Source organism: Phoenix dactylifera, chromosome 1 (assembly GCF_051530095.1).
Source record: "Phoenix dactylifera cultivar Ajwa chromosome 1, Ajwa_hap1_PhDact_Kaust_v1.1, whole genome shotgun sequence".
In the NCBI taxonomy this organism is placed as follows: Eukaryota; Viridiplantae; Streptophyta; class Magnoliopsida; order Arecales; family Arecaceae; genus Phoenix; species Phoenix dactylifera.
In genome coordinates this window covers 33,106,117-33,133,321 of record NC_143190.1, presented here as the reverse complement: position 1 = coordinate 33,133,321, position 27,205 = coordinate 33,106,117, and the positions used below count along the sequence as shown (strand labels likewise).

The following is a 27,205-nucleotide window of genomic DNA, read 5'->3' as shown; positions in this document are numbered from 1 at the left end:
GAAAGGTTACCTATGTAAAATTTATTTGAGAAAAACAACATTCATAGGTTGCAAGAGCACCTGTCTGGTTTATGAAGCAGCTATTATTACCCATGGTGGCTAATTGAACTCATGCGCAGAAAATTCAAAGTTTTCCAGGTAGAACAAGTACAGAAGCGGGAGCGTAATCGTGGCTACAAGAGTGACGCTATTCTTTGCATGGTTTTCCTCTCCTTTTTATTATAAGTTTCCGCGGAAACTTAAAACATATTGATAGCTAGAAGGATGTGCAAGCAAACATTACCTCGTTTTCTTTTATTACCAAGTTGCATGATGACTAAGAACCTGGTATAGAATACTTGCAATTCTTAAGTCCAAGATCCATCAAGCATATATGCCTCGGATGGTGGTATCATAATTGACAGGATTCAGGCTGCTTGCCAAGGGTAGATGGTGTAGCATGTATAGCAAAATCTTGCCACTTTGCATCTTTCTACATAAGAGGACAGGCATCAGCATTGTTCTTGGCAGGGCTGTAATAATTATAGTAAAGAAAATAAGATCTGGATATTTACTAGCAGGATTTTTGATTCAGTACAACCATTATCTCCTGTACATTAAATTACCGACAGCATTTTACATGCTAGCTGTAGCCACTTTAGCACTTGAGTCTAGATAAACAAGAGCAAATTAGTACACGATACACCTAACAGGATCATGACACTTCTGGTTCCGACAGTCCCATCTACTTCCAGATGGGGACATACAGGAAAACCCCAATCTCAACACTTCCCTGAGATATCTGGGCATGCATTTTTTAATGTAACTGGAGAGTGTTCCGAACATCCAAACACAGTATAATCTAAAGAGTTCATGAAATGTTTAAGCCATTCAAGTCGATTGTGGAATGGTAGCAATCTATCCATTCAGGTGGCTGAGCATCCAAGGTGGTAACAAGCTGTTTCCTATACGAACCTGGGGTTGTGCTGCTTCCTCCCCATGTTCGTTCCCGCTACATTGGTAAGTCCTGCATCAAAATGAAAAACTTTATTAGAATTGCACCTAGTTTCCTCTTTATGTACCTCTGTTGCAGCCATAGCAGATACTTCAGGCACGTGATCAATGAGCAAATTTTAGCACAAAACTAGAGACATAAAAACCAGTCATGTTGCAAAAAAATTGATCGCCCAATTTAAATGCTAGAATATCTGCTGAAAAACTTTTAGAAAGCAAGCTGGTGTAAATGATGATTACTTGCGATCTAATTGAAACCCAATCTAGAATTGAATATAGAATGTGAATTGGTTGCTGGTGTACTGATGCTAGATAATGGATGCTATTCATTGTTTGCATGCTGTACATCATGACTAAATACTTATTCACCTGTGCGCCTAGGTTAACAGATGGATCATACTTTCTGAAAGCATGTCGACCTACAGTATCAGGACAAACTATATGGCTAGAAATAGGAGTTATGGCGTGAGAGCAAACCCAATATTCAGGGTGGGGAGAGAGTCTCCGATCAGGAAAGAGGGTGGGGAGGATGGGCATGTCTGTGGCAGGCCTTGCTGCTCCCAGTGTGCCTGCTGGTTTAGTGCCTTCACCTTCTGCTTCTCCATGAGCTGTTTCAGAAGCAACAAATGGTGCTCAACTATCAGGCCTTCATATGAGAAGGATATATCGCAAAGAACTGCATTATTAGCTCCACAGATAGAAGCTCACCTCCTTCTCCAGCATCTTGTTCTGCTCCTGCAGTGACTTTTCCTGTACAAAACACCATGGTCAGAGTAGCTATTTGAGACATTTTTTTAAGAAATCCTATGATATTAACATCAGATCTTCACAATTACGTGGAGTATCCAGATAATATTGTTGCATCGTATACCTTGGCCCTATAGGCAAAGTTAAAATAAATTGTTTCATCTAAAATTATTTTTCTTCTTTTTTTGAGAAATATGATGGGTACCAGTAGAGTTTGAACTGTTAAAATGAGATATACTTTATTGATCCCTTTTCTAGCAGCTAAGTTTTCAGTGTCTGGTGTTTAAACATGGACCTCGACCTCTCACTTGAGCAAGCTGTTAAAGGGAGGATGCCAACCACTGCACCAAAGTCCAATTGGTGATTCACCTGCTTTCCTGAATCTAATGCAATAACTTTACAGCATAATATAAACAGAATTGTCATCAGCAAAAGGATATTTAATTTTCAGTACCCTCTACAACACACACCCATGGTATCTAGGGCATTCTGTACCAAATAAAATCACCTGTAGCTAACTATCTGACTCCTTAAACATCCATGGGCATTTTGTACCAGACAGACCATCTGTAGCCATTTAACTGACCCCAACAACCACTGAATACTGATAAAAATGATTTCCAGAACTACTACAACAAACCAAGTGCTCTGAAGAGTGGTTAGCTGTACCCATGAGCACAAGCATGTTAATGACAAAAAATTGTTATCGCATTAGATAGCTTATTTATAGAAGTAGGGGATTTTGTAGTGATACATTAAAAGCATTAAAAAAAGGGAAAAATATCTTTGCCTAGGTCACCATGTTGCTTAAACAAGCTTCATACTCCCCTCCTTTATCTAGTTTCATCTTTTGCGCATATGGCAGTATAAGGATCATTTCCATTTTAAAATAATGGTTAACGGTCATAGGAATAAACTAGATAAATATGAAAGATAGACATGACCAGGCAAATGATTTAATACTGATCTGGATATCATGTAAGTGATCCAAGACTGCGTAATTTCAAGGACTTAGAGGAAACATCTTATCAGAAGCAGTGAAAAATTAAGTGCCAAATTCGCATCCCTTTTAACATGCACTCTATAAACCAAAGCTCTTGAAGATCCCAGTTGCTTGTCGTACAATGCGAACATTCTTTCACTGTTAGCAAAATATTTTGACGCTGGTAGTGCAGCATAACTTGAAGACACTTCATGACCCATTAAGCATCTCTCCATCTGTCAGGGCACACAAATTTTCATCTTTAATTTGCTCTCATAGGTCTTATCAACTAATATTCCTCTTGCCTCATGTATCACCCTTCCTCAATAACTATAACTGTGTCATATGTTGCAAAGCCATAAAAGGTAGTTTTCCTGTAGTCTAACTATCAGGGAGATGTAACTTTCCAGAGTACAAGGTTTATTGGGAAACTCATGATGAGGCTGCAATTATGGAAAATGTGCCTCCGGAGACATGATTATTACTAATAAAGATTGTTGGGATTACCTTTTTCTGAAGCTCAGAGATGGAGTCAAACATGAGTTGGCACTGCACGGCAAAGAAACTCTTTAAGCAATTATACAATTATTCGAATAATTACATTCACATTATGAGCAGACTGGTTTACCTCCCATTGTAAGAATAGATTTTCAAAAGTTAACAAATGGTAAATCATATCATGAAAATTACAGATTTAAGCATCATGGGATGCAGCATTCACGGTACAGCTGAAGTCAAGGATGAGACCACAGCTTACATTCCACTTAACAACTTAAATTAGAGGATCTCTAGTTCTTTTCTGAAACCTTTATGTTGAAAATTGAACACAGAGAATATGGTTTCAGACTGTTGCTTGTAAATATAACTGGTTCGGCATCAATACTTGGGAAAGATAGGACAGCTTTACCTTTCTTGATCTTATATGCTTTAATGAATTTTCAAGCTGTTGCTCTAATTGCTGGAGTTCTTTGAGATTCAAGGACTCAAGTTGCTCACCCATGAGATGCCTGAAATTATAGCAATGAACAACTTACAGTATGCCTTCATATAAAATTGCACCTTATACTTTTGAACTAATTTACATTACCTTTGGCTTTTTTGTAAAGCCTCAACCATAGCTTTAAGTTTGCCGTATTCATGGCACCAGTCACCCTACAAATTATTCAACAAGATGCTAGTGATTGTTACAATTACAGGGTGCTTCAGCCATTATGTTAAAAGATTATGGTAATCAATTATATTGCATATTTTTAGGCAATTTTGTGCAGATTGGAAAACATAAAATGGAACTGCATGAGTGTGCTTGTAGAAGGAAAAAATGGTAAGAAAATGGGTAGTATAGTGGTCGATAATGATTGAACAAGTAGAGGTTAAAGGGACATGGTAACATGAAGTAAAACAAAATTGTTCATTTTGCAACCAACCCACAATCAAAAATGGAGATTATGCTTGTCAAATGCTTATAGATCAAGTAATAAGACATGCAAGAGCTTGCTAACATGCCAGTAACCAAATAGAGGTGGACCAACTAGAATGGCTAGTAAGAGTGATGGATACCCACTAAATCTTTCTAAATTAAGAGCTTCATTTCTTCAAGAATTGGTACTGCTGATTATGAGGACCCTCCCCTGTTACCTTGAATAATGGTTTAACTATTATCTTCCGTTTGTTAATGATTTTTCTCCATATTGATGAATTTATCCTCTTCATAGGAAATCACGCTTTCAAATTTTCAGAAATTTAAAGTTTTGGTGGAAAATTTGACAGAATGTAAACTAAACTATGTTTCAAGCTAATGGCGGAGGCAAATTTCGGGACCCTTCTCAGTGATACTCTTGCCACCTTATGCACCTCAACATAATGGATTGACAGAGTGAAAGCACTGCACATTATGGAGACAGGGTTATCTTTTCTTGATTAGACCTCAACATCATTCGGGTCTTCCATGCATCATGTCCCATCCCGACACTCGGGTAGGAACATGCAAGGCAAAAGGATGCCCTGGTGTCCCAACGATGTCCAAAACTTTGTTGAAACTTTTACCACTAGTACTTTTGATATTAATCGTTTCACACCAAAATCCTAGATAATATTTCTCTTTACAAGAAGCACTTCCACAAGAAACCTGATGATATGGCCGAATTCCTAGCTCCTACATGTCACCACCTCAATATGAAAAGTGAAAGGAAAGAAAAAGATTCTATTGTTGAGGGCTTTTGGATGTCGATGCTACTTTTTCTTCGACCCTGCAACCAAAACTTTTGATCTCAACCTTGCCTTTTTTTTTATTGGTTATACCAACAAAAACAAGGGTTACAAGAATCTTGATCCTACTTTTTCTTCGACCCTGCAACCATAACTTTTGATCTCAACCTTGCCTTTTTTTCATTGGTTATACCATCAAAAACAAGGGTTACAAGAATCTTGATCCCTCCAAATGAATTTTTCTGAGTCACCATGTGGTTTTTCATGAAATCCCTTTTCCTTTAGCACAAAAAGAGTCAAATTACCAACCGTCACCAACGCTAAACAAAATGGTCCCAAATTTGCCACCAACGCTGTTGCCTTCCCATAGACGACAATGCTGCTATCACCTCCACCATCGCCATCACTGAGATTAAAGACAGCATCTGGGTGCATGACCAGCGGCTCAATAGATTTGGAGGCCTAAGACGAACTCACTAATAATAATAACAAATATATTTAGAAATTATTTGGGGGCCTCAACGCATTTATAGCTAAAAGTTTTTGGGGCCTCCATCCATTTATAGTTAGGGATCTTTAGGCTTAAGAGCCTCGGTGCTGTATTTATAGTTAAGAGTTTTTAGGCTTGGGAGCCTTAATGCATTTATAGCTAAGAGTTTTTAGGGGCCTCCATCCATTTATAGTTAGGGGTCTTTAGGCTTAAGAGCCTCAATGCTGCATTTATAGTTAAGAATCTTTAGGCTTGGGAGCCTTAGTGCATCAAAAATTGCCCACTTTCTTCCCCTACTCTACCATCACCACAAATCCTTTCCAACAGCCTCAAACTCAATCCCCCCACCTATTTCCCTACCATCTAATAATACTATAAATCAAACTTTTGTTCCATTGCATAATCTTTCAAGCCAAGATTTGCCATCTCAATTCTAGGTCCTATACCGGTACAATTCTGTTACAATGGTAATACATGCAATAGCAGTCGGTTAAGCATACCAACACTTATTATGTCTCGCGTACTATGTACTAGCACAATATGCACCTATACCGACTGATATGGAGTTCTATACTTGAAGCCATACATATGGTCACCCACATTCATACTGGTGCATAGAAACTAAAGATCTGATTTGCTCCTAATTGTCCCATACGCTTATTGGTGAGCTCCAATGAAAGAAGAGGTGGCAACCTTACACAAAAATTTGAAACGGGTCTGGTTTAGAAATAGCAACAAGAATTTTAGAAATAGGAGCATGCATAAAATGGCGAGCTTGATTAACGGTATAGGAGATGTCTAGCCTGAACAAAGTAAAATAATGTAGATTGCTAACTAGATGGTGAATTAGAGGACCAAGTGCTTGCGAATCTGTGACATGCGAGGGTTGGAAAAACAAAAATATGCATCATCCATAAACAAAAAATAACTAAGCCCATATCATAGGAAATAGCTATTTGAGAAAATATGCAACTTCTATAACAAAATAACATAATAAAGAAAACAAGATGGAAACGAATCATTGGATAAGGTAATTAGAGGATCTATAGATGTTATGAGTCTCAAACTTCCTCCGTAAATATATGATGACAATTTTCAATAAATAATAAGGGACTTAGATTTGACCACCAAAAATGGGGAGTTCATCTGAAAATACTTTGACTTGTTAAAAATAATCAACAAGTGAAACATGGGGTGTTAAGTGAGAAGGAAGAAGGATATTGAAGGCTCAACTAAAAAGAAAATTTGAAATTTGAAAAATACGAAGGGAAAAACATAGTTGGACCACTGCCATTCTATGGCTACCATCCTATTAAATTTTAATAAAGAGAAGTTCAAGTTGTTGCTTGTAAAGTTGATGATGCAGTAAATGGATAGTGTAAAGACCCTTTCTGGTTAGCCTTTTGGGATGAGGTTCTGAGTTATTACAAATAGTATCAGAGCAGATCTGGGCTATAACTAGTGTAGATTAAAAAATATAGAAGTATGAGCTTATTAGGATTGACCATGAGCTGATCATGGTGTTTGTGATTAGACTTGATGTATTTGTGATAGGGGTGTTAATCGGGTCGGGTCAAACATAAACAGATCGGATTAGATGTAGGTCAGATCAGAAAATCATAAACTTGAACCCGACCTATTTATTAAATAGATCAAAAATTACAACCTAAACCCGACCCATTTAACCTGTTTAATAAACAGGTAGAGGTGGCAATCAGGTCGGGTCAGACATAAATGGGTTGGGTCAGATGTAAGTCGGGTCAAAAAATCATAAACCTGAACCCGACCTGTTTATTAAATAGGTCAGAAAATTACAACTTGAACCTGACCTGTTTATTAAACGGATAATCCAACCCGACCTGTTTAACCCATTTAATAAATAAAAACTTCTATCATCTCGTTCCCCAGACCCCACTGACTCGTCAGAAAATCTCGTTCTCCACCGTTTAATCTACCGTCCCTACTCTCTTCCTCCTATCCTTCCACAAACCTGCACTCCCCATGGAAGAAGAAGACGATATCTAGCACGATGATCTCTTGCTCGACGATGACGATCTTTGGCTGGACGACGACGACTCAAGTGGAGGGCCCGACTCCCAGCATCTCTTCTCCTCCCACTCCTCCTAAGGGTTGGGCTCTGAGGGGTTCGATGGATCCGACGACCTAAACTGAAGGAGGAGAATGGAAACCTAATGGAGGTGAAGAAAGCGTACCTTGAGGAGGCGCCGTCGACGCCGAAACCCTAACCTTAAGCCGCTAGGGAGGGTTTGGGGTCTTGAGGGCTGAAGAAGGAGAACGAAGATAGGGGAGGGCCCGAAATCCTAACCCTAGCCCCCGCCCTTGTGCTCTCGAATTCTCCCCCTCCGGAGGTCGTCAAACTTCCGGTACCCTTTGTCTCCGGCATCCTCCCCGCCATTCAATTTCAGGTCGGCGGTGTCCAAGGGCGTCGCAGGGGTCATCAGAGCCTAGGACAGTGAGGGGACGGGTCTTGGAGGGGGGCTTCCAAGGGTCCTTAGATGGCAGGGGGTGGCAGGGGTGATTGCTGACTAAGGAGGAGGAGATCTTCTACTGCTTGCGACGGAGGTAGGGCTTGAAGGGGTTGGAGATCATCCGCCATGTTCCATGAAGCTTTGGGTAGAGACTAGAGAGGAAGGGAGAAATGGGGAAACGAAAGAGGACGCGGACCATGTGGCGACCACGGGAAAAAGAAAACACTGCACGCATTAAATTATAAATGGGTTAAACGGGTCCAACAACTAAAACCTGTATCCGACCCAATTAATAAACAGGTTAAACGAGTCAACCTATTTATGACCCGAACCTGTTTAGGCCAAATCCGAACATGTTTATGGCGGGTCGAACATGGGTCGGGTTAACGGGTCGGGTCATTTTTTGCCTAACCCGACTTGACCTGTTTAACCTGTTTAGCCCAACCCATTTTGACCCGACCTGTTTAACCTGCCCAACCCAACATAAAATCAATTTCTGTAATGATGAGGCAGTGATAAGTGATCAGGATGCATTTCATCCTGATCAATCCATCAATAGAACTGGATAGCCTTCAGCTTCAATCACATCACCACAGTCTCAAAGACGAAGAGGAGCGAAGTGTTTGACGAGCTGTGCAGCGGAGGACATAAGGGGCTGGGCTCTGAGTGGTTCGATGGATCTGACGACCTAAATCCAATGGAGGTGGAGAAAGCGTACCTTGAGGAGCTGCAGAACTCGTACCTTCTTATCGCCACCGCGTCGACGTCGGAACCCTAACCCCGCCGGTGGCCTCGTGCTCTAGGATTCCCCCCTAGAGGTCTTCAAACTCCTGGTACCCTTCATCTCCAACATCCTCTCCGCCGCTCGATTTTAGGTCAGCAGCGTCCGTGCCCTCGTCGAACTTGGAAGTCCAGGCTGACTTCACCTGCCTTGCAACGGCCCGCTGAGCCTCGGCGTCCTAGACCCCCCGCCGGATCGCGACGACGACGAGCACCGAGATATCGTCGACTGGGAGGACGACCTTGTCCTCGGCGGTGAGTCGGGGGCATCGCAGGGGTCGTCGGGGCCGAGGATGGTGAGGGAATAGGTCTCGGAGGGGGTAGAGATCTTCCGCCATGGAGCTTCAGGTAGAGAGAAAGGGAAAAATGGGGAAACGAAAAAGGAACTATGGTCTTAGCAAAGAAAAAAAAGAGAAACTATGCGCATCCAATTATAAACAGATTAAACAGGTTAAACGGGTCAGACATCTAAAATATGTATCTCACCCAATTAATAAACAAGTTAAACAGGTCAACCTGTTTATAATCCGAACCTGTTTAGGCCATATCCAAATCTGTTTATGGCGGATCGAATATGGGTCGGGTTGGCAAGTCGGGTCATATTTTGCCACACTTAATTTGTGAATGGATTTTTCAGCTTTAGTCTAGAGAGGATGCAGAGTCTAAATAATGAAAGTAAATGAGTTCTAGTATATGCATCTGTTTAGCCCCACATCAACAATACACTCGGTAGATTTTGGGTATATATACAGAGCTAAAGAATCTAAATAATATTTTCAGCTAGCTATTTTGGATGAGATCCTAATTGTTACAAGCTCAAAATTATAAGCTTCAGAAGTAGTTGTAGTGAAGTATCTTTTAATTTTAATAAGAGAAATAATCATTGCTAGGATGCAATTTCATGATAAAGTTACCGCATAATGGATGCACCGTGGTAGATTTTTAGGAAGAAACAACCATGGAGGCAAAACTAGAATGAGAAAACATCAGACATTGAGGTAAAATTAAATTGAGCAGTTAATATGATAATTGGTAACATCAATGAGACGCGGTACTAAGTCAACTTGAAGTAAATCTGGAATCTAATGAGAAAATAGATTTGAAGCAACTTAAACTGAGATATGTCCCTTGTCACTGAGATTGTCTCAATGTTTAGCACAGCAAAGGGTCGCAAAAGTGAGAAGACCCACTCGCATGCAATTAACCCCGTCAAAGTATTTCAACTCAAAATTTGAACCCAGAACACCTGTTTCCTAGGCAGAGGGGTATGGCCCCTTTGACAGGCCCCGGTTCGCCCCAAAATCGAGGATGGGAAACAACTAGCTGTGGGACACTAGAAAGCAACAGGAAGGCAATAAAAATAGATTTTGAACGCAAGTCACAAGACTGGTTCATAATATTGTAAAAGATGCCCCAATAATCAGAAAAAAGGGGGCAAGACATCCCAAAAGGCGCAGATATGGTGAAATACAACACCACGAGGATGTTCCAGTAAAAATTAAAAATTAAAAACTGAGAACATCAAGGCGGAAACTATAGATTAAAATTGAACAAGGCAACAAAATAGATGAGAAGAGCTAACAAGGAGATGATAGCAGGAACAGGGTGAATATGAATTAGGCTGAATCTGAAAATAGCTAAGGCCATTAATTGTCAGTGCCTTTAGTATCTCAGGAACTAGATATTTTTGCATGTTAGGAAAGCAGTTCTTCAAATAGTTGTTCATAGGAGAGCGAGAGAACAATTCCATCATTGTTTGCAAAATATTTATTCATGATAAGATTTGTGCTATAGTATACTGTGACCGTCCAAACTAGATGGTATAGGACGTACCATACCATATTGGTTTGGTATTAGGATATAGTATGGATGGCATACCGATTTTCGATACGTCAAAAAAAAAATTCATATTGTATCGTATCAACGTTGTACCAGTGTGGCACCGGAACGGAGTCTAGTACCGAAACGAAAAACGTTACTATATGCTTTACTGACTGCTACTTGACGTCTTATTTCACCAATGAAAAAAGTTAAAACTTCAATTTCACGATTCCATATCTAGAGCCTACTCCTCTACTACAGTGATAAATTTGATGAGTGGGTTTTAGAAAAGAACATGGTCATCTCCACCTCCAAAGTCTATAATCATATTAAACCGACTGACAATTCATATACCAAGTTACTCTAATGTTACTTTTTCCAATTCAACAAGAATTGGCAGTGATGGATAATAAAGAATTACGTATATTATGCACACTTGAAACTCTCAGTAACTACAATTTGATTGGTTTTTGTTTTCATAGATCATCTGCCACCCTTGTTCTTTGCCTCAAACTTCAAAGACTAGAAATATCAATAGCTCGGACCTTGTTAAAAGTTTGTGGCAAGGTACATTCCCCTTCTCTTGTAATAGATAATGGATTCCTATTTTACTCTATTGTTTGATTTCTTTGCTAACATGCCTCTATGCCTACTTGCCACAATAGTTAGGTTTCTGTCCCTGGGACTGGCCGTAATGGAAACGAGCCAAACAGAGCATGTAATAAAGGCCGCATGCAGGCAAGGCGAGCCCCACCAACATGCAACGCTACCCGAACAACAAATCTAATCATTTCATAATAATTTTATATCAATCACGACGCAATCTCAATCCTCGAGAATTAAAATCTTAAAAATGCTCCAGATAATCTAGCGCTCTCCCCAAAGTCTAGAATCTGAAAAACGAAACGAAAGAAGAATAATGAGCTATAACATATACGATTTCATTCTTATTAAATATCACAGAATAATACTCTTTTTTTGCAAAGCATACTTTTCATGAACTAATACTAAATCTAGCATTTGGCTACGACGACATACCCCAGCAGCATCGGTTATACCAAGTAATAGCATCCAAATACCACTATTCTCTTCTCGGATGGTGCGATGTCAAAACTAGTTTTTCATATTGCAAGTCGACAAGAGCAATGTATATTCTCCAGGAGCAAGCTAATCAAGTTATAGCTATATTGAATATAAATAAATATAAATATAATCACAAGTTTCCCGGTCAAACTTTTCAAAAGCATAATGCAAAACAAATCAATTACCCGATTAACTTATTTACGTGAATATTAAAATACATATTTTATTATGATATCATAAAAACTATTTTATTAACCAATATAAATAATAATTTTTCAAAATTATCAAAAATCATACTGTGAAGTGTTAGGTCACTTACCTCATAAGTGCTAACACCTAAGTAATATAATTAGTTCACAAGAATCCTTGCGACCTAATCACCTCAAAATCATACATTGAATCAATTCTACAATAATATGTAAAATTTATTTTTTTATTTTTTAAAAAATCCAAAATATTCAATTTCTAACCTTACCCCATTTTCTCTCCAAAGCATGAGATAAGAGGCGGCACAATACTTGCCCTTCTAGGCAAAACAAGGAGAAAGAGGCATGACAGAGAGATAATGGAGGAGCAGATAAGGAGATACAAGAGGTATTGGTGGACACGAGAGAGGAGATGCAAGAGGCGACAACAGAAGAAAATGGATAAGGAAGAGAGTGTTGGGTGTGGTGGAAGGAGAAAGGTAAATAGAAAGCATGCACCGTATAAAACAAGGGGAGAGAGAGAGATCATAAGGGGACTCGAGCACATTAGAGAGAGGGAAGAGGCATAAGATGTAGGGTTCTAGCATGCTATAATGAGCAGCGGAAGCTAGAAATTTTAAAAATTTCTTGATAAAGTTTCTTAACATGAAACCCTTATAAGCCAAGATCACCTTAATGGAAGATATCAAATAACATAATATAAATGCAAAAATAGAAGAATACCTCTAACGCTAATCAATGTGCAGAATTTCTACTTGGTGCCCAAGTGTTCACCCTCCAACGTTGATCCACACGAAAACTTGATTCAAGTCTTAAGCTCCAAAGACTTTGATCCTTATTGCAGAATTCTTCTAAAGAACTCTAATGGCTTGCTGTCCTAAAGAAGACCACCTTGTTTTGGCTTAGGACACACTAGAAGCAATGCTAGAAAGAAAGAAACTAATGTAAGAAAGAAAGAAGAGAGGAGTGGGGTGGAGTTGGAATGATGAAACCCATGGAGCGCTAGCCTATTTATAATAGGCGTAGGGATGCATTTCCAAGGGATGCATCTTGGAGATGCATCCCATCCACACATCCTCTCATTAAAAGACATCATCTAAAGAGCCATATCAAATAAGAGGAGGCGCAGATCAAGTGAAGAGGTGTATCAAATGATATGTCCTTTCATGTGGTCCCATATTTTGACCAAGTCAACATCACATGCCAATCACATGTCCATCACACATCACCTCTTGATCTTTCATGATGATGATCCAAGGGCTCCAATGCAAGGCGCCATTCACTTGACCTATTATGTCTTCATCCAATGGTGGGATTAAGATCCAATGGTCAATTATGATAGCCATCCTCTAACCCAATCCAATTGGGTTAAACCAACTCTCCATTATGTCTTCATCCAACGGTAGATCTAACGGTCTAGATTGAATGATTTATCAAATCTAATTCAATTAGACTCAAACCAAGCCAATTAGGTGCCAACTCTTGGCTAACCCATATTAGAACATGATCTAATCAAATTAGATCAATTAAGAATCAGATTCGAATCCAATTCGAATCAGATTCGAATCCAATTCGAATCAGGAGCTAAGGGTTTGCAACACCTGCTAGAATGTCTATCTTGCAAACATGATTTAATCCAATTAGACCCTTGATAAGTTTTCTTGTGTGTGACCCATTGGGTTCCATACTTAGCCAGCAACAGGTGTGAGTGCGAGTTGACCCAATTTGATTAGAACTCTTCTAATCGATTTAAGTCCAAACTGCGCGAATCCGAACTTAACAATTAGAATCCTTTCTAATTGGTGATCGAATTAAACTCTTTAATTCGATCAAACCTATAAGACAATATTTACGTCTAGCAATGTGTCATGTCTACCCAGAAAATATGGAATTTGGTAGAAATACCAAAAATACCCTTCAGTGGTAAGTTACCGTGCAATTCAATCCGAAAATATGTATATGAGTATGAATATATGTTAAACTCAATTTCATATTCATATATTTCTCAATCTTCTAATGATAATTCGAATAATGAAACATTAGAAACTCTTTCTAGAAGTGATTAAAATAGGATACGATCTTCTCTTACTAGAAGTGATTAATTCCTTGTTGACCTACTCATAACCTTTGTACACAATCCACCATATCCAGAAGACCTCATACACAACTTATTGTCATGAATGAGTGTTAACCAAAATATGGATTTATGTGCACAAGATACTACGGTGATCTCAGGTCAAAGGATCAGTTGCATAACTCCCACTAAGAGAATCATCTTTTGACATGTAAGTAAAATTTCATAAGATTTCTCTTTATAGGTCAATTCAGTGAACTCATTCCTCTAATGAGCACCCACATCTTTGTATTAGTGTCTTCCACAAGTGATTGTGAGATCAATCACCCTCCACATCGAGCATACATAAGATGTGCCAGTCTTTCCAGTAATATTGATCCCCGACTCAATGTACCAACGACTGGAAATATTTAAGATTAGGATTTTAGGATTTTAGGTCTCACTAGTATGATCTCATCATAGCCTCAAAACTATTGCCCTAATCTAAGGGGTTTATCACAAATATCATCAACAGCATATGATAAAACACAATGTCTTTATTCATATTTAAATGTCATGTACATGATTTGGAAAATCAAAAGAAAATCCTTCGCAATTCATATTGCGATTGGCTTGTAGGTCATCTATTCTTTCATAAGAGAGAGATGAGAGGCATGGTTTGGTAGTCCACTTGACCAATCCAAATATAAAAGTTGGAGTACGAGACGAAAAAAAGGATCGAGCTTTACTTAACTCGAAGTAGGAGATAGACTATATCCCAATTTTCTATAAAAGTTAAAAAACTTGGCCTCCAATAGCTATCTAAAAATCTCCACAACATCTTTTGCCTCACCATTGATAGGTTTTGTCGATCACCACCGCTAAACCACCGCCAATTCGTTTCTACTTCTTGTTTTGGTGTCCAACAGCCTTGGCTCATAGTGCTCACCGGAGATTTCAGTAGAGCGCTTTTCGGAGTCTTAGGTTCTGAGAGAATTCTCTCTCTTTTTCTCTCCTCGCTCTTCCCTTTTCTTTTTTCCCATCTCGTTCTCTCTCTCTCTCTCTCTCTTCACCACTCTTCCTCTCTTTAGAAATCCTACAGACCTATTGAGGTTCAGACATCTTGATGGTTATGGATGACCTTTGACCCCAGAGGGGGTCGCGGGTATCCCAGATCTGCATTATGCAGCCTTAGTTGCGTTATGCGGCTTGCGTAAATAAATCTGAGGTAAGAATTCTAGAACATTAATCATCTATATATATAACCTATTTTGTGGATCAATGATTTTGCATTGTAAGTTATATGGTGGCTACTTATTATATAATTATTTATTAAGTATATATGGATCTTTATGAAAGAATGTATCATACATTATTGATTTTGACTCATATGGACTTTGATACTTGCAAGCATGGAATTATGTAAAAGAGTATAATGTTGAGTTATATTCACATAACAAGCATGTTGTTGATGCCCCACCACCAGCAAAAACGTGGTACTTATTGATGACCCACCACCAGCCAAAAATGTGGTACTTTTGATGCCCCGCCATGGGAGGATAATATGGTTGTGGTAGTTTAAAAATAGAACCTAAATATTATCATATCTAATATATGACAATTTGAGATATTTATTTGATGTGATTTATTACATTAAAAGATGTGTATTTATTATACACGTTCTATGGTTATGGTATGTTGTGGCATTAAATTTTAATAAATTATAAAATTTGATAATATTTTATTTATTATTATTAAAAAGCTGTGAGTGTGTAGAATTTTTACTAGGTTGTAAAGATTACACAACCCCTTTACTTTGTCATTTAGAATTATAGGATGCTTAGTCTCGCATGGATCGAGCATGGAGTTTACGTGATAGAGTTTGTAGTCTATTTTCTAATGCCAAACGAACAATTGAATATCTTGTAATTGAATCAACTTTGATTAATTGATTATGGTGGTTTTACTTAGTTGGATTAGTCGGCTATTGACAGTTGAGCTATTGAATATTTATTCATTTTATGTCTTGCATGATCTCTAAAGCATCACTTTAGGGTTCATGTGATAATGTCACATGGTCGATCCGGATGTTGTGTTTGAGGCATGACAAGTGGAAATAGAGAATAAAGAAGAGAGACGATGGGGTTGGTAAGGGGGTGCAATTTGTCAGTGCGCGAACTAGGGGGAGAACACTCCTATTTTGCGCCTTGGATTAGTGCAAGGCACTGCCTTCTATAGACGCACAAAGGGAGAGCCCAATCGGTGGGCCTAGGTATCATAATAATACTAAGCCAACCAACATCTACATTATTTCTTACCAAGCAATAAGGCAACAGATATTCAGGCCTCATACGCTCAGAGAACCTATCGACACAAGGCTGCTCTTGGCAATCTTCTTTTAAATATTTTAGTCTGCACCGTCGGGATGCACCCTTTTTCTGTGTAGTAACTAATAAGGTGTTCATGAGAAATTTGACGCTTGTTTTGAGGCATCCAACAACAAAGCAAGCTAGGGAATAATGTCATAATACAGACATAAACTTGGAAGCATGCAAAAGTGAGCAAATCTTTGTCCCTAATCTTTTCCATGATTCTCTGAAACTTATGTACTACGAAGAGAAGGGCATATCCTCATTATAATGGAAGTCCGCGATATAAGGAAATCTAATGTGAAGGAACGACAAAAATGCCCTTTGATAGTGTTACGTGACACTATTTAGTAAGCCTACTTGGTTTCCTCTAAGCCAAATTGCTTCTAGCCATGATGCAAAACCAAAAATGTGATCAAATTGTATGCCTACTTACGCTTGGACGCATGAAGTGGAGTCATTTTCACTTATGTCATTTGGAAAGTGCTCCTCAAGCACCTTCAAAGCTGAAGAGCCCATTGCCGCGTGCTCCTCAAAAGTATGCATTAATTTTTACCGAATGTGAAATAATTGTTATCGGTATTTCAATATAAAATTTTCATCAAATATCATTTCTATTTTTCTAAATAGAATATAAATTGTGAAAGCAACACTAATAACATTATCCAATAATAAAATATAATCTAACAAAAATTATTTTAATAAGCTCGAATTTAATGATGGCTGAAGGAAAAAGAAGAATGCACATGACACACAGCATATCTCATATTATCTTTAATAAAAATAAACGTGTAACTGTGTACACTACAAGCATATACTCATAAATATATAAATAAAAATTATATATGTCCCATAATTTGAGAATATTTTATACATGAAACAACAAAATGTTTTAGTAACGCACCAAGGGATAAATATGCATGAATCTGAATAACAATTTAGTTTATACCTGCGATTCTGGACCAGACGAGACTAGTGCCTTTTCAGCATACGTGTAACGTTCATAACGTTCAAGAATCCTTTCCATGCTGTGCAAGAAATAAAAGATTATTAAGATGTGTTTATTTGCTAATATATGATAAACATTTTATTCTTGATACATTAGTTACTTCTAAAAGCATATTCAGGGGCATTTCCTTCTGGTTTACAGTTCATTGGAGCAACTCAATGTTGACAACAAAAAGAAGCGAAGGGTCTGGAAGCCTGGTAAATAATACTACATGATGATTTCATCTTGTATTAGGAATAATCCGTCTATGTTGGTAGCCTGGCCTCGTGCAATAGAAAAATAGCTTGATTTCCTTGAAGATAGGCTACATGGCTATGATTTCTTCATAGCAGATGAAAGAGAAAATAGTGCATAGTTGCAAGTTGAATTATGACTAGTTTAATCAAGGCTAAAAGATCACAAGCCCGTCATCGTTGGATGCACCATCTCCAGATCAATCAGGTTTCTTAGATCAAAATGGAAGAGTATTATCTCAAAGGTGGAAGAACCAACCAAGCCGGTACTGGAACGACCAGTTACTTTAAATCAAAAAGTCCTCCAAAATTGATGGTTGTTAACATATTTGTAGAAGAAAACAAAAACAAAAGAGAGAGAGAGAGAGAGAAATGATTTTATTTTTTTGTTCTGTCACATTCGGTACATCTCAAGGGTTATATATAGGTGAATATAGGGTCACGCTAACAATGAAAAATATTATTGATTGATAAAATATAGTATTACAGGGGTCAACTTGAGTTTGAAAACTAGATCACGAATGTACCGAAAAACTAACGTAATAGATGAAAAGCTGGAGTAGAAGCTTACAAAAGCTGATGTAGCAGCTCAGGAGTAAACATAGCAACTCAAAAGCCGACATGGTGGATTATGTATCAAGCTGATATGACAATATAGAATTTAATATGGCAGAATATAAGCTGGTATATCAGTTTAAAAATTGATGCGGCAGATCAGAACTATTGGCAATACTGATATAGCTATCTAACATGGCAGACTAATGCATCTACTGATATAACTAACTAACATAACAAACTGGTGTATCTGTCGATATGTCTGATTGACATGACAAACTGGTATGTCTGCCAAAATGGCTGATTGAGTTTGATGATATGGCAACAACAAAACACATAGAAGATAATAGTTGCAGCGAGGACAGCTCACTGAGAAGGCAACCGAAGATTGATGATACTCATAGATCTAGGCACCAAATAAGAGAAGCAAAAGAACTCGATCTAGAAGATAAAAGAGCCAAAGGTAGCAAATAAAACCAAATATGGAGAGAAAGGGGCCAAGCAATGGTGAGGAGAAACGATCGAAGATCTGACGCTGAGAAGAAAAATGGTGGAGAGGAGTTTCGGATCCATAGAAAATAAAAAATCTTCGGATATTAATTTATTAAAAATAGAGGATATGCAAATCTACTAAGAAATATGGGATCTTTGAATGTTAATTCACTAGTAAATAAAGGATCTGCCGAAAAATAGAGAAACTATAGATCCACCAAAAAATAAAGGATCTTAAGGTGGCGATTCACCCGGAAACAAAGATAGATAAATCAGCATATTAGGTCTTCAAAGGCGGAAAAGATGAGAACAGCATATTACGTGATCGGTGGCTCTAATACCAAATTAAAATATTTGTAGAAAAAGAGAAAAACAAGAAAAAAAGAAAGAGAAAAAAGTGATTTTATTTTTTTTATTTCGTCATATTCGGTGTATCTCAAGGGTTATATACACTTGTACACATACTCCATATAAGAAAAATAATATAGGCTGATATAGGATCACACTAACAATAAAAAATATTATTGATTGATATAAGTTGTTATGTTATCTCTAAAATCACTCTGACAAGATCATCCTAATAAAAAATAATAATATAGGTTGATTGCAAAATCACACTAATAAAAAAAAATATTATAAGCGATGCAGGTTGTTATGAAATTTTTAAAATTATTCTAATAGAAATGATTCACAAGAAACAATATTCCTCATGAATGATTGTCTTGATCACTTCAATGCAGCATCTCTACAATGGCCCCATTTCCCTTCCATTTGATGTACACATTTTGGTTCTCCTAACCTTGCCAATGTACTAGGAACAAATTCTAAGATATGTGAATAGGGGAATGTTTTACAACGTGAGATGACAACAAACACATGGAGACAATCAAACTCATAGCTACACTTTAAACAAGGATTGGATATTTAAGATGTTGCCTAAAACTTTGAGAGGGGAAGTAAGATATGAATAAGATGCCACACACTTAAGTATAGTTGATTGCAATGACTTAGCTCTAGTTTACATGTTAAAAATGGGAAAGAAAATTCTTTAGAAAAATAATTGGCTAATCTCAATTTTGCTTTTAAAAAAATATAAAATATTATCATTACTCTTTAATTATAACATAAATAAAAGTAATCATGAATTATCTGGTTTTTTAGAGAGCTTGTAAGAAAAAATCTACATAAATATAGTAGTATATAGAAGTTACTAATATCTATAAATACTTTTACTCAATAAAGATATGAAAATATCTAAAATTATTTTTTTATTTTTTTAAATTAAAATCAATTTTAATTGAAAATATGATAAAATATGAAATATATCAATATACATGAAGGACTTGCATAATAACCTGAATGCTTTTCAACAAGTTAAAACAACGAACCATAAAAATTAGACATAGGGTTCTGGTTTGGAGGTTGGGTGCTTGTGTTTTAACTGAAAGGTTTGTTATTCAATTTAAAAAAAATTTACCTTTAAGGAAGCACCTTATTATAGATATATCTGAATCCAAATCCAAAAAAAATCAAATTTATCCAAATCTGGATGTACATCCCAGTTATCGTAGCCCACTATTATATCTACTTATCCACCTTCTAACAACAGTGAAATAGTGGTGAAAGATCTTGAAGGTCAAGGCACCTAGACTCACGCTACTCTCTATCCTTTCTTTGATCTCTATCATCATCTTTCCAGCAAATCAAATACTAGAACCTCGAAGGATCAATATCTTTCTCCACTAGTCAATCAAATTTTCTAGAACCTCGAGTTCCCTATCGCTTGTTCGGACGGGATAGAACAAACACAAACAAATATCCCCATCTCCCTTTTGACTGTTGCTTGTGCACCGGCATGTGCATCAAATCTTGCCATTGTGGGGTGGCCGAGTGAGCCTCTTACCCATGACCATATTTATTAGCCGAGTCGATCCTTTTTTAACCGCATCATATTTCATGCTCGAGGCTCTTGTTCTGCAACCATGGACCCATTTTTTTGAAGATCTAAGATGCTCAAAGCCCTCTCTTGATCGTCTCCATCTCTTTCCCCTCACCATGTATTGATCGACAGTATGCTTGCCAGACCTTGTTGCTAATTTGCAATTAATCGAGCTCTCCACCACTAGATCTTCTGTATCCCCTCTTTTGACGTTAATGATCCTTCACCATTTTATCAGATTTAAGTTGGTTTTCTTTCTATTTTGATTTCCCATGATCTAGTGCCTATCGCATCTGGCTACCAGCTAATCTTCGCCAAGTCTGAGACTCCACCATTTGCTGCCCTTATCATATTATTACTACCTAGATCGAATCGTGATCATTTGTTCTAACTAATTATTGCTCATATTTGAGTGATTTTCAGCCTCAAGTGCTGCCATCTGGCCGAAGGCCGATCATCTGGTCAAGGTAGGGTTCAGAGTGGTGTTTTGTATTTAAATTCTTTAATTAAGGCAAAATCCAAATCTTCTTAATTGTGGCAATCGATCTTGATCATGGTTGGATAGGAAAAATATGAGATTAGGCCTAGTCTTGTGGATTTTGCCGAGGATAATCAATTTCTTTATTTATGTTAAGTATTAAGATCAAATGAATTTCACAATTGACAAGTGTGCAACTGATGTTGTAGATGTAATATTGGGTTAGTTGTCAACAAAGGTAAGAACTCCCCTTGCATATTCTCCTGTTAGCTAAAATTATAAATATATTTTGTATAAATTATTTGAAGAACTTTTTTGAGTTGCATACATTACAATATGATGATATTTTAATGACATAATTTGATTGAATGGATTAAAATCTAGCATGAGATAAAGGTTTATTAAAAAGGGGTATCGGACTAAGCATGATGGTTGTGGATAGCCAGCAGGAACATGGCATATGAATAGCCAAGCCACACATAAGAATGTGACATGTGAATAGCCAACCACAAAAGCTGCCTTTTCTCTAACCCTTCCCTTCCCTTACGAAACATGGTACATATAACTAGTGACAAGTAGGAACATGACCCAATTCACTGGTCATTAGCAGGAGTGTGGCATCGCTAGTTCAATACCAAAAAGATGCTTGGACATCTCGAGATTGTCATCGAGTCTCACATGGAATAATTAATGAAAAGATAATTTAAAATATAACTGAGATAATTACTTCTGTTGGTATATTTTGATGCATTTTTGGTTTATTAGAAGGCATACTTATTTTGATTATTGCTCATGTGATGATATATACATGTCTTGACATTATGCTCGATATTTTCAACAGCTATGTTAACTATTGTACGTATGTTACTGCATTTTGTATATTGGTGTACTTGCATAGAGGACTTCTTATTGAACTAGTGAGCTCATATCAATCTCTTGATTCTTTTTCTTTTCAAAGCCTCAAGATCCAGCTCTCAGCTAAAGTTGGTTCTGCTGGAGAGAGATAAAAGAAGAAATAAATGTATCTAGTTCCATTGGATCAATATGTTACTGGAATCTTTATTATTACTAAGTTCCATGGTTCTTTTCCATAATGAGATTTATATTGTAAAATTATCTAGCATGCCTTGCAATGTTCTATTGGGCCTTGCCCCAAAAAGTATGCAGCTGTATCACGCTGCCGACTCTAGGTGATGAGTTTAGGATGAGATAACTGCATATTCTTCCGATTTAAGTTCTAGCATTTTTGTCAGGCTAAGGATCCAAATCTATTTAAATTTAATTACAAATACTCCAATCAACCCGTGGTCAACCCAAATGAGCATGTTCTGCAATATCTCTTACTTTACATGTATCATTGGTCAGATATGTTCTAATACCATTTGTAATACCAAGGACATCACTCATAAAGGCTAACTATAAGGTATTACTTTAGATTTCTTGGTATTGTATAAGTACCCAAAATCTATGTAGTACGACTAAACACACCCTAGCACAAGTCATTAAAGGTACTTCGACAAACTATGGCTTCAAAGATGATATATAACACCGCATGCAAAACTTGTTCTAATATCAAAATAGTGTGCATGGTGATCCATCTACTTGAGAAAAATCAGCTATGCAACAATCGAGAGAAAGAATTAGCAAACTAACAATTCATTAGAGAATAAAGCTAGAAATTTTATTCAATCCAAAGATATCCTTTACAATGGTAGGTACCCCCTATTTGTACTTGCAGGATTTCTGATCCTCCTTTACACATAAGGAAGAAAAGTGTATTTCCTATAGTATGCTAAGTTTTTATGTGGTACAAATATGAAAAGTAGTTATAGGAATAAAGAATATTCTCCATAATATGACTCTTGATTGAGTAGATTTTCTGAAAGATCTAGATATCAGGTTCTCCAAATGTACTAGGATCTCTAGGATTATTATCTAATATGTAGTGGCTTTTTAGAATTAACTTAGATCAAAATCCAATGCCGAACCCTTTTGCTCCTCTGGTTAGGCTTTGAGGCACATGAGTTCAAGTCTATGACATGGGCATATCAATATGGTTCTCCATGATTGCCTTATTTTGAAAAAGGGTTTTCTAATGGGAAAAAACAAGGTATCTTCCAATATATATCACTTAAGGAAATCCATAAAACTAGTACTTCGTGCTAATTTCTCATGACCTCTTTCTTACCTCGAAGATTGGCACCTAACTAAACAACACACATCTTGTGTATTCTTGTGGTTCAAACATCTACTTTACTCTATAATTGGATTGTGCTAAGATGCATCGATATGAATAGAGAATATAGATACGGCATCTAAAAATATGTTAATATAGCAAATCTTCAACAAATGAGATCCAATATGGATAAAAAAAATAAATATATTCATTTAGCATATACAAACATGCTCAACTACGCGCATACACATATATACATATATACCCATGTAAATAAGCATCTACAAAAGAGAGTAGACGAACATTAATATAACATGGACCATGCTTTATACAAATAGCATCATCTTTTACAATCTCATTATATAGTCATCTTTTAAATCCATAAAACCTCTTAATATTTAAAATTAATAACAAAAATTCCAAAATTGGTGTTCGTATTTAAAAGGTAAGATAGAAAGCAGCCCTCCCCTGGAGGGGGGGATATATCAGGGAAAATATCCCATGTATATTTTATGTGAAATAAAGTATTTCTGTTTCCTAAGCATTAATAAGTCAAAGTCGAGGAACTCACGGGTGGACTGGGGCTCCAAAAACATTAGCAGCCAAACAAAACAAAATCAACAACAATAAATATCATACTTTATTTTTGTTTTAATTAGGTTTCATTATTACACCAATTTATATTTTCTTTTGGGCCCATTTGCAATTGGATATGTATCAAATCCAATTACAATACTAAAAACAAAAGACTTCATCATTATTGAATTAGGAGTTGTTAATAATAGTTAGTAATCCACGAAGAGAGGAAAAATTTACACCTCTTCCTGGTAAGACTTTGGTTTGTTGGAAAATTTGAGGGGTTAAGTAAAAAGTTGCTGCTGCTGCACTCTTGGAAAGTTGAAACTTTTGCTTTTAGATGCTTTTTTTGATAAAGCAACGGAGTTAAATATCCAACAAATATGGAGCATGATATTTTCCTGCAAAACAAACAACTAGAAAGCATTTTGCAAGGGAAACAAGTTTTAACACCTTTCTTATTGAAATCAAACAGACCTTAAGGATTTTTGAAAGCAATATTACCTAGTCAGATTTGTCATTTACAGTATAACAGCGGGTTCTCTGCATCTGACCGGCCACCTTGGTCCAAAATTGCTCATGCAAAAATCTTCTGGATTTTGTAATAGTTAGTATAGGAGTGCTCCGGAGTTTTTATTACATTTGTCTACATCTGCATATTTCCTATTTTATTGTAGTCCTAATGGTCCAATATGATTAGAATTTTTTAGTCAATTATTGAAGTTGACTGTTGAGCTCTGATGGGGTTTTGCTGTTTTTAGGTATACTTTGGGGCTAGGAAGTATGGGACAACTTGGGCATTGCTCTCTTCTGTCCGGGGATAAAGAGCTGCTTCCAAGGCGAGCGGTCGCCCTAGATGGAATATTTGTTAAAGATGTTGCCTGCGGTGTACACACATGTGCTGTAACCTCAAAAGGTGGCCTTTATGCTTGGGGTGGTGGGCAAGGAGGGCAGTTAGGGCTTGGCCTCATGCATCAGAATGAACCCTCGCATAAGCATTCTTCACCTCAATGAATCCACCTAAAGGATGAGATTGATAGTTGCACAAGAAAAACTCCTCCAAAAGACAAGACTGGATAGTTAAAAAAAAATCACTACAACATGCATGGAGTACTTCATCCTGCAGAGGAGGGAAAAAGTCACGCTCTCAATACATGCATCAGAATAAGTGTCCAGTCTATGACCTCATTTTCCAGAAAGCAAGTTCAAGAAGTAATTTGACATGCTCAACTGTCACCCACCTTTTTAACTCAAGAGAAGTTTGGAACTAGAATTGACAATAAACAACAGTCCACAAATGAAAAATCAGCAAGAAAAAGGCTCAAAAATAAGCCAAAATTGGGCCCGGGGAGTACTTTAGGCTGAATTGGTATACTTAAACTTGGACCACCTATGTGCCATAAGCTCTTTGATAATATTAAATATCACATCAACAACAAAACTAATGATTATTCCTTTTCCTCACTTTATGAAACAAAAATTTATTGCAAATGAAACTGTTTGACCTCCTTACCCAAAAAAGTTTTCAGTGTCTATCTAAAACCTTCTGCAAATATATCCAATGGAAATAATTTCCTGCTATCAGATCCCAAACAAACTTCGCATTTTCAAATTAAAGCTAAAAGCCAATTTCAGCACTGCCATCCCCCAGGTCCAAAGATGCACATATCGAGAGGTTAAATATCTACACCCACATTTCTCTATGCCATGAAATATCCATCTTACCAGTAACGTCCAACAGTCATCCTGCGGCACTGTACAGTCGCCACGCGTGTTCGCGTGCGTGCTAATTGAAGCAAATCTGGTGCGAGCCGAACTATACACCGAGTCGTTAATGGACGTAACAGCTATTAAAAGTTCATAATGACGACGCTGGTGGATAGTTTTTAGTGCCTCCGATTGAAGTCTTTCTGCTGCTTTTTTTGATCGTATGATCTGAAAGGCAAGAGAGGACACAAAATTTATGGTTTCCTCCATTTCTCCAAGTTTCTGGCGTGAAAATATTCCAGCGCGCAGGAGAAACAACAACATATGAGGAGCAACAAGAAAAACTGAGCTCAAAGACAGTATATTTTTGCAAGGAGATTCCTATGAGTGAAGGAGGCCGGAAGTTGCTGGTGAAAACGTAAGAAGCTTCTTGCTTCACCTACTATGAAGTTTTAAACCTGCTCCTGACAATAACCACGATGCTGTGATCCTTACTGTTCAAATGATTGTATGCAAATGGAGAAATTATGCCTTGATCATTCAGACAGATTCCAGCATCTGGATTTGTTGTTCAGGTTTCCACGGAGATAATGAACAAATACGTGATGGCTTGTGAAAAGATAAGACGTGAAGAACCAAGAACAGCATGAACGATCACAAACGAAAGAGAAGAACCTTTATCTCCACATTTTTTTGGAGTTGACTGATCCTGGCTTCTTTTATCAATCAATGGAGTGCAAAACACCACCAGAAGAAAAAAGGAAAGGAAGGAGAAGAAGGAGAAAAATAGATCTATTTCCAACGTGCCGGCAGGATACGTCAGAGCATGGATCGAAGAGTTAAAACTAGAAATAGTAAGCTTGCGGACCTGCACTGGAGTAGCAAAGTGATCCTCATGTGATATCTAGGGATTCATCTCGTACATACCAAAAGGAGCGTCTGATTTCAGAACGCTCTCGAAGGCCGAGTGCAGTCCAACCCAGATCGGAAAAAATACGAACAGCACAAATGGGCACCGTCTTAAATTTCTTTTTTTTTCCTGGCATTACTTGAGCTCTACTTAGAAAGAAGAAACTTATGACAATTGGTATACCAAAAGAGTTTCTTACCCGGAAACCAGAAAAGCAAGCAAAATTTAGCATTCCGCCTGTGAAATCTGAGGAGATTAGTACTAAATTTCTAGATCTGATGGGATGATGAACCGAGATTAATTTACAAGAGAAAAAAAAATCAAAACAAAAAAAGCGTGCATCCTAGAAAAGTTACCGTTAGAACTCTCCTACTTTCCATCCCAGAAAAGGACACGAAATTTAAGATTCACTTAAGCAACAGAGGAAACAGATCGGGAGAGATAAAAAGGAGAGATTCATTACCAGGAGTCGGTGGCGTACTCGTAGAGCTTGCCCTTGGTCGAGAAGATGATGAGGGCGACCTCGGCGTCGCAGAGGACGGAGATCTCGTGGGCTTTCTTCAGGAGCCCCGACCGGCGCTTCGAGAACGTCACCTGCCGGTTTATCTTGTTCTCGATCCGCCTCAGCTGCACCCTCCCTCTCCCCATCCTTCCCTTCTCCTCTTCTCTCCTTCACCACCACCCCGCGAGCGAGGGAAAGGAGAAGAATTGGTAAGAGTATAGTAGATAGAAGAAGCGAGAGAGAAAGCGGAGAAAGAGAAATGGGTCTTCTGAAGAGTCCGGGCTTGTGCTATGGAGGGAGGAGGCAGGAGCCCGCTAAGAAGGGAAGGGGAAGGGGGGAGTGTATGTGCGGGGAGGCGATGGGCGGTATTGAAAAACAAGGCGGTATCGAGGAATACGCTGTCGAGCTGT

General features: G+C 37.7%; 1 protein-coding gene across 1 annotated transcript; it reads right to left on the bottom strand.

The window, feature by feature from the left end:
- Positions 1 to 521: 521 nt before the first annotated feature.
- Positions 522 to 27,205, bottom strand: CAL (K-box region and MADS-box transcription factor family protein). Its single transcript, XM_008795981.5, has 8 exons — positions 26,757 to 27,205; positions 17,168 to 17,246; positions 3,810 to 3,874; positions 3,630 to 3,729; positions 3,230 to 3,271; positions 1,702 to 1,743; positions 1,471 to 1,601; positions 522 to 1,006 (listed from the first exon to the last, which is right to left on the bottom strand). The coding sequence occupies exons 1-8, from the start codon at positions 26,939 to 26,941 to the stop codon at positions 898 to 900; spliced, it is 753 nt and encodes a 250-aa protein (XP_008794203.4). The 5' UTR covers positions 26,942 to 27,205; the 3' UTR covers positions 522 to 897.

What these genes read in the sequence shown, in the direction of transcription:
- CAL (XM_008795981.5), bottom strand. Translation starts at nt 26,941, where the DNA reads ATGGGGAGAGGGAGGGTGCAGCTGAGGCGGATCGAGAACAAGATAAAC. An exon ending in GAGTACGCCACCGACTCCTG is followed by an intron (nt 17,247 to 26,756) that starts GTAATGAATCTC and finishes TTTCTTGCACAG; the next exon opens with CATGGAAAGGATTCTTGAAC. An exon ending in GCTTTACAAAAAAGCCAAAG is followed by an intron (nt 3,730 to 3,809) that starts GTAATGTAAATT and finishes CTATAATTTCAG; the next exon opens with GCATCTCATGGGTGAGCAAC.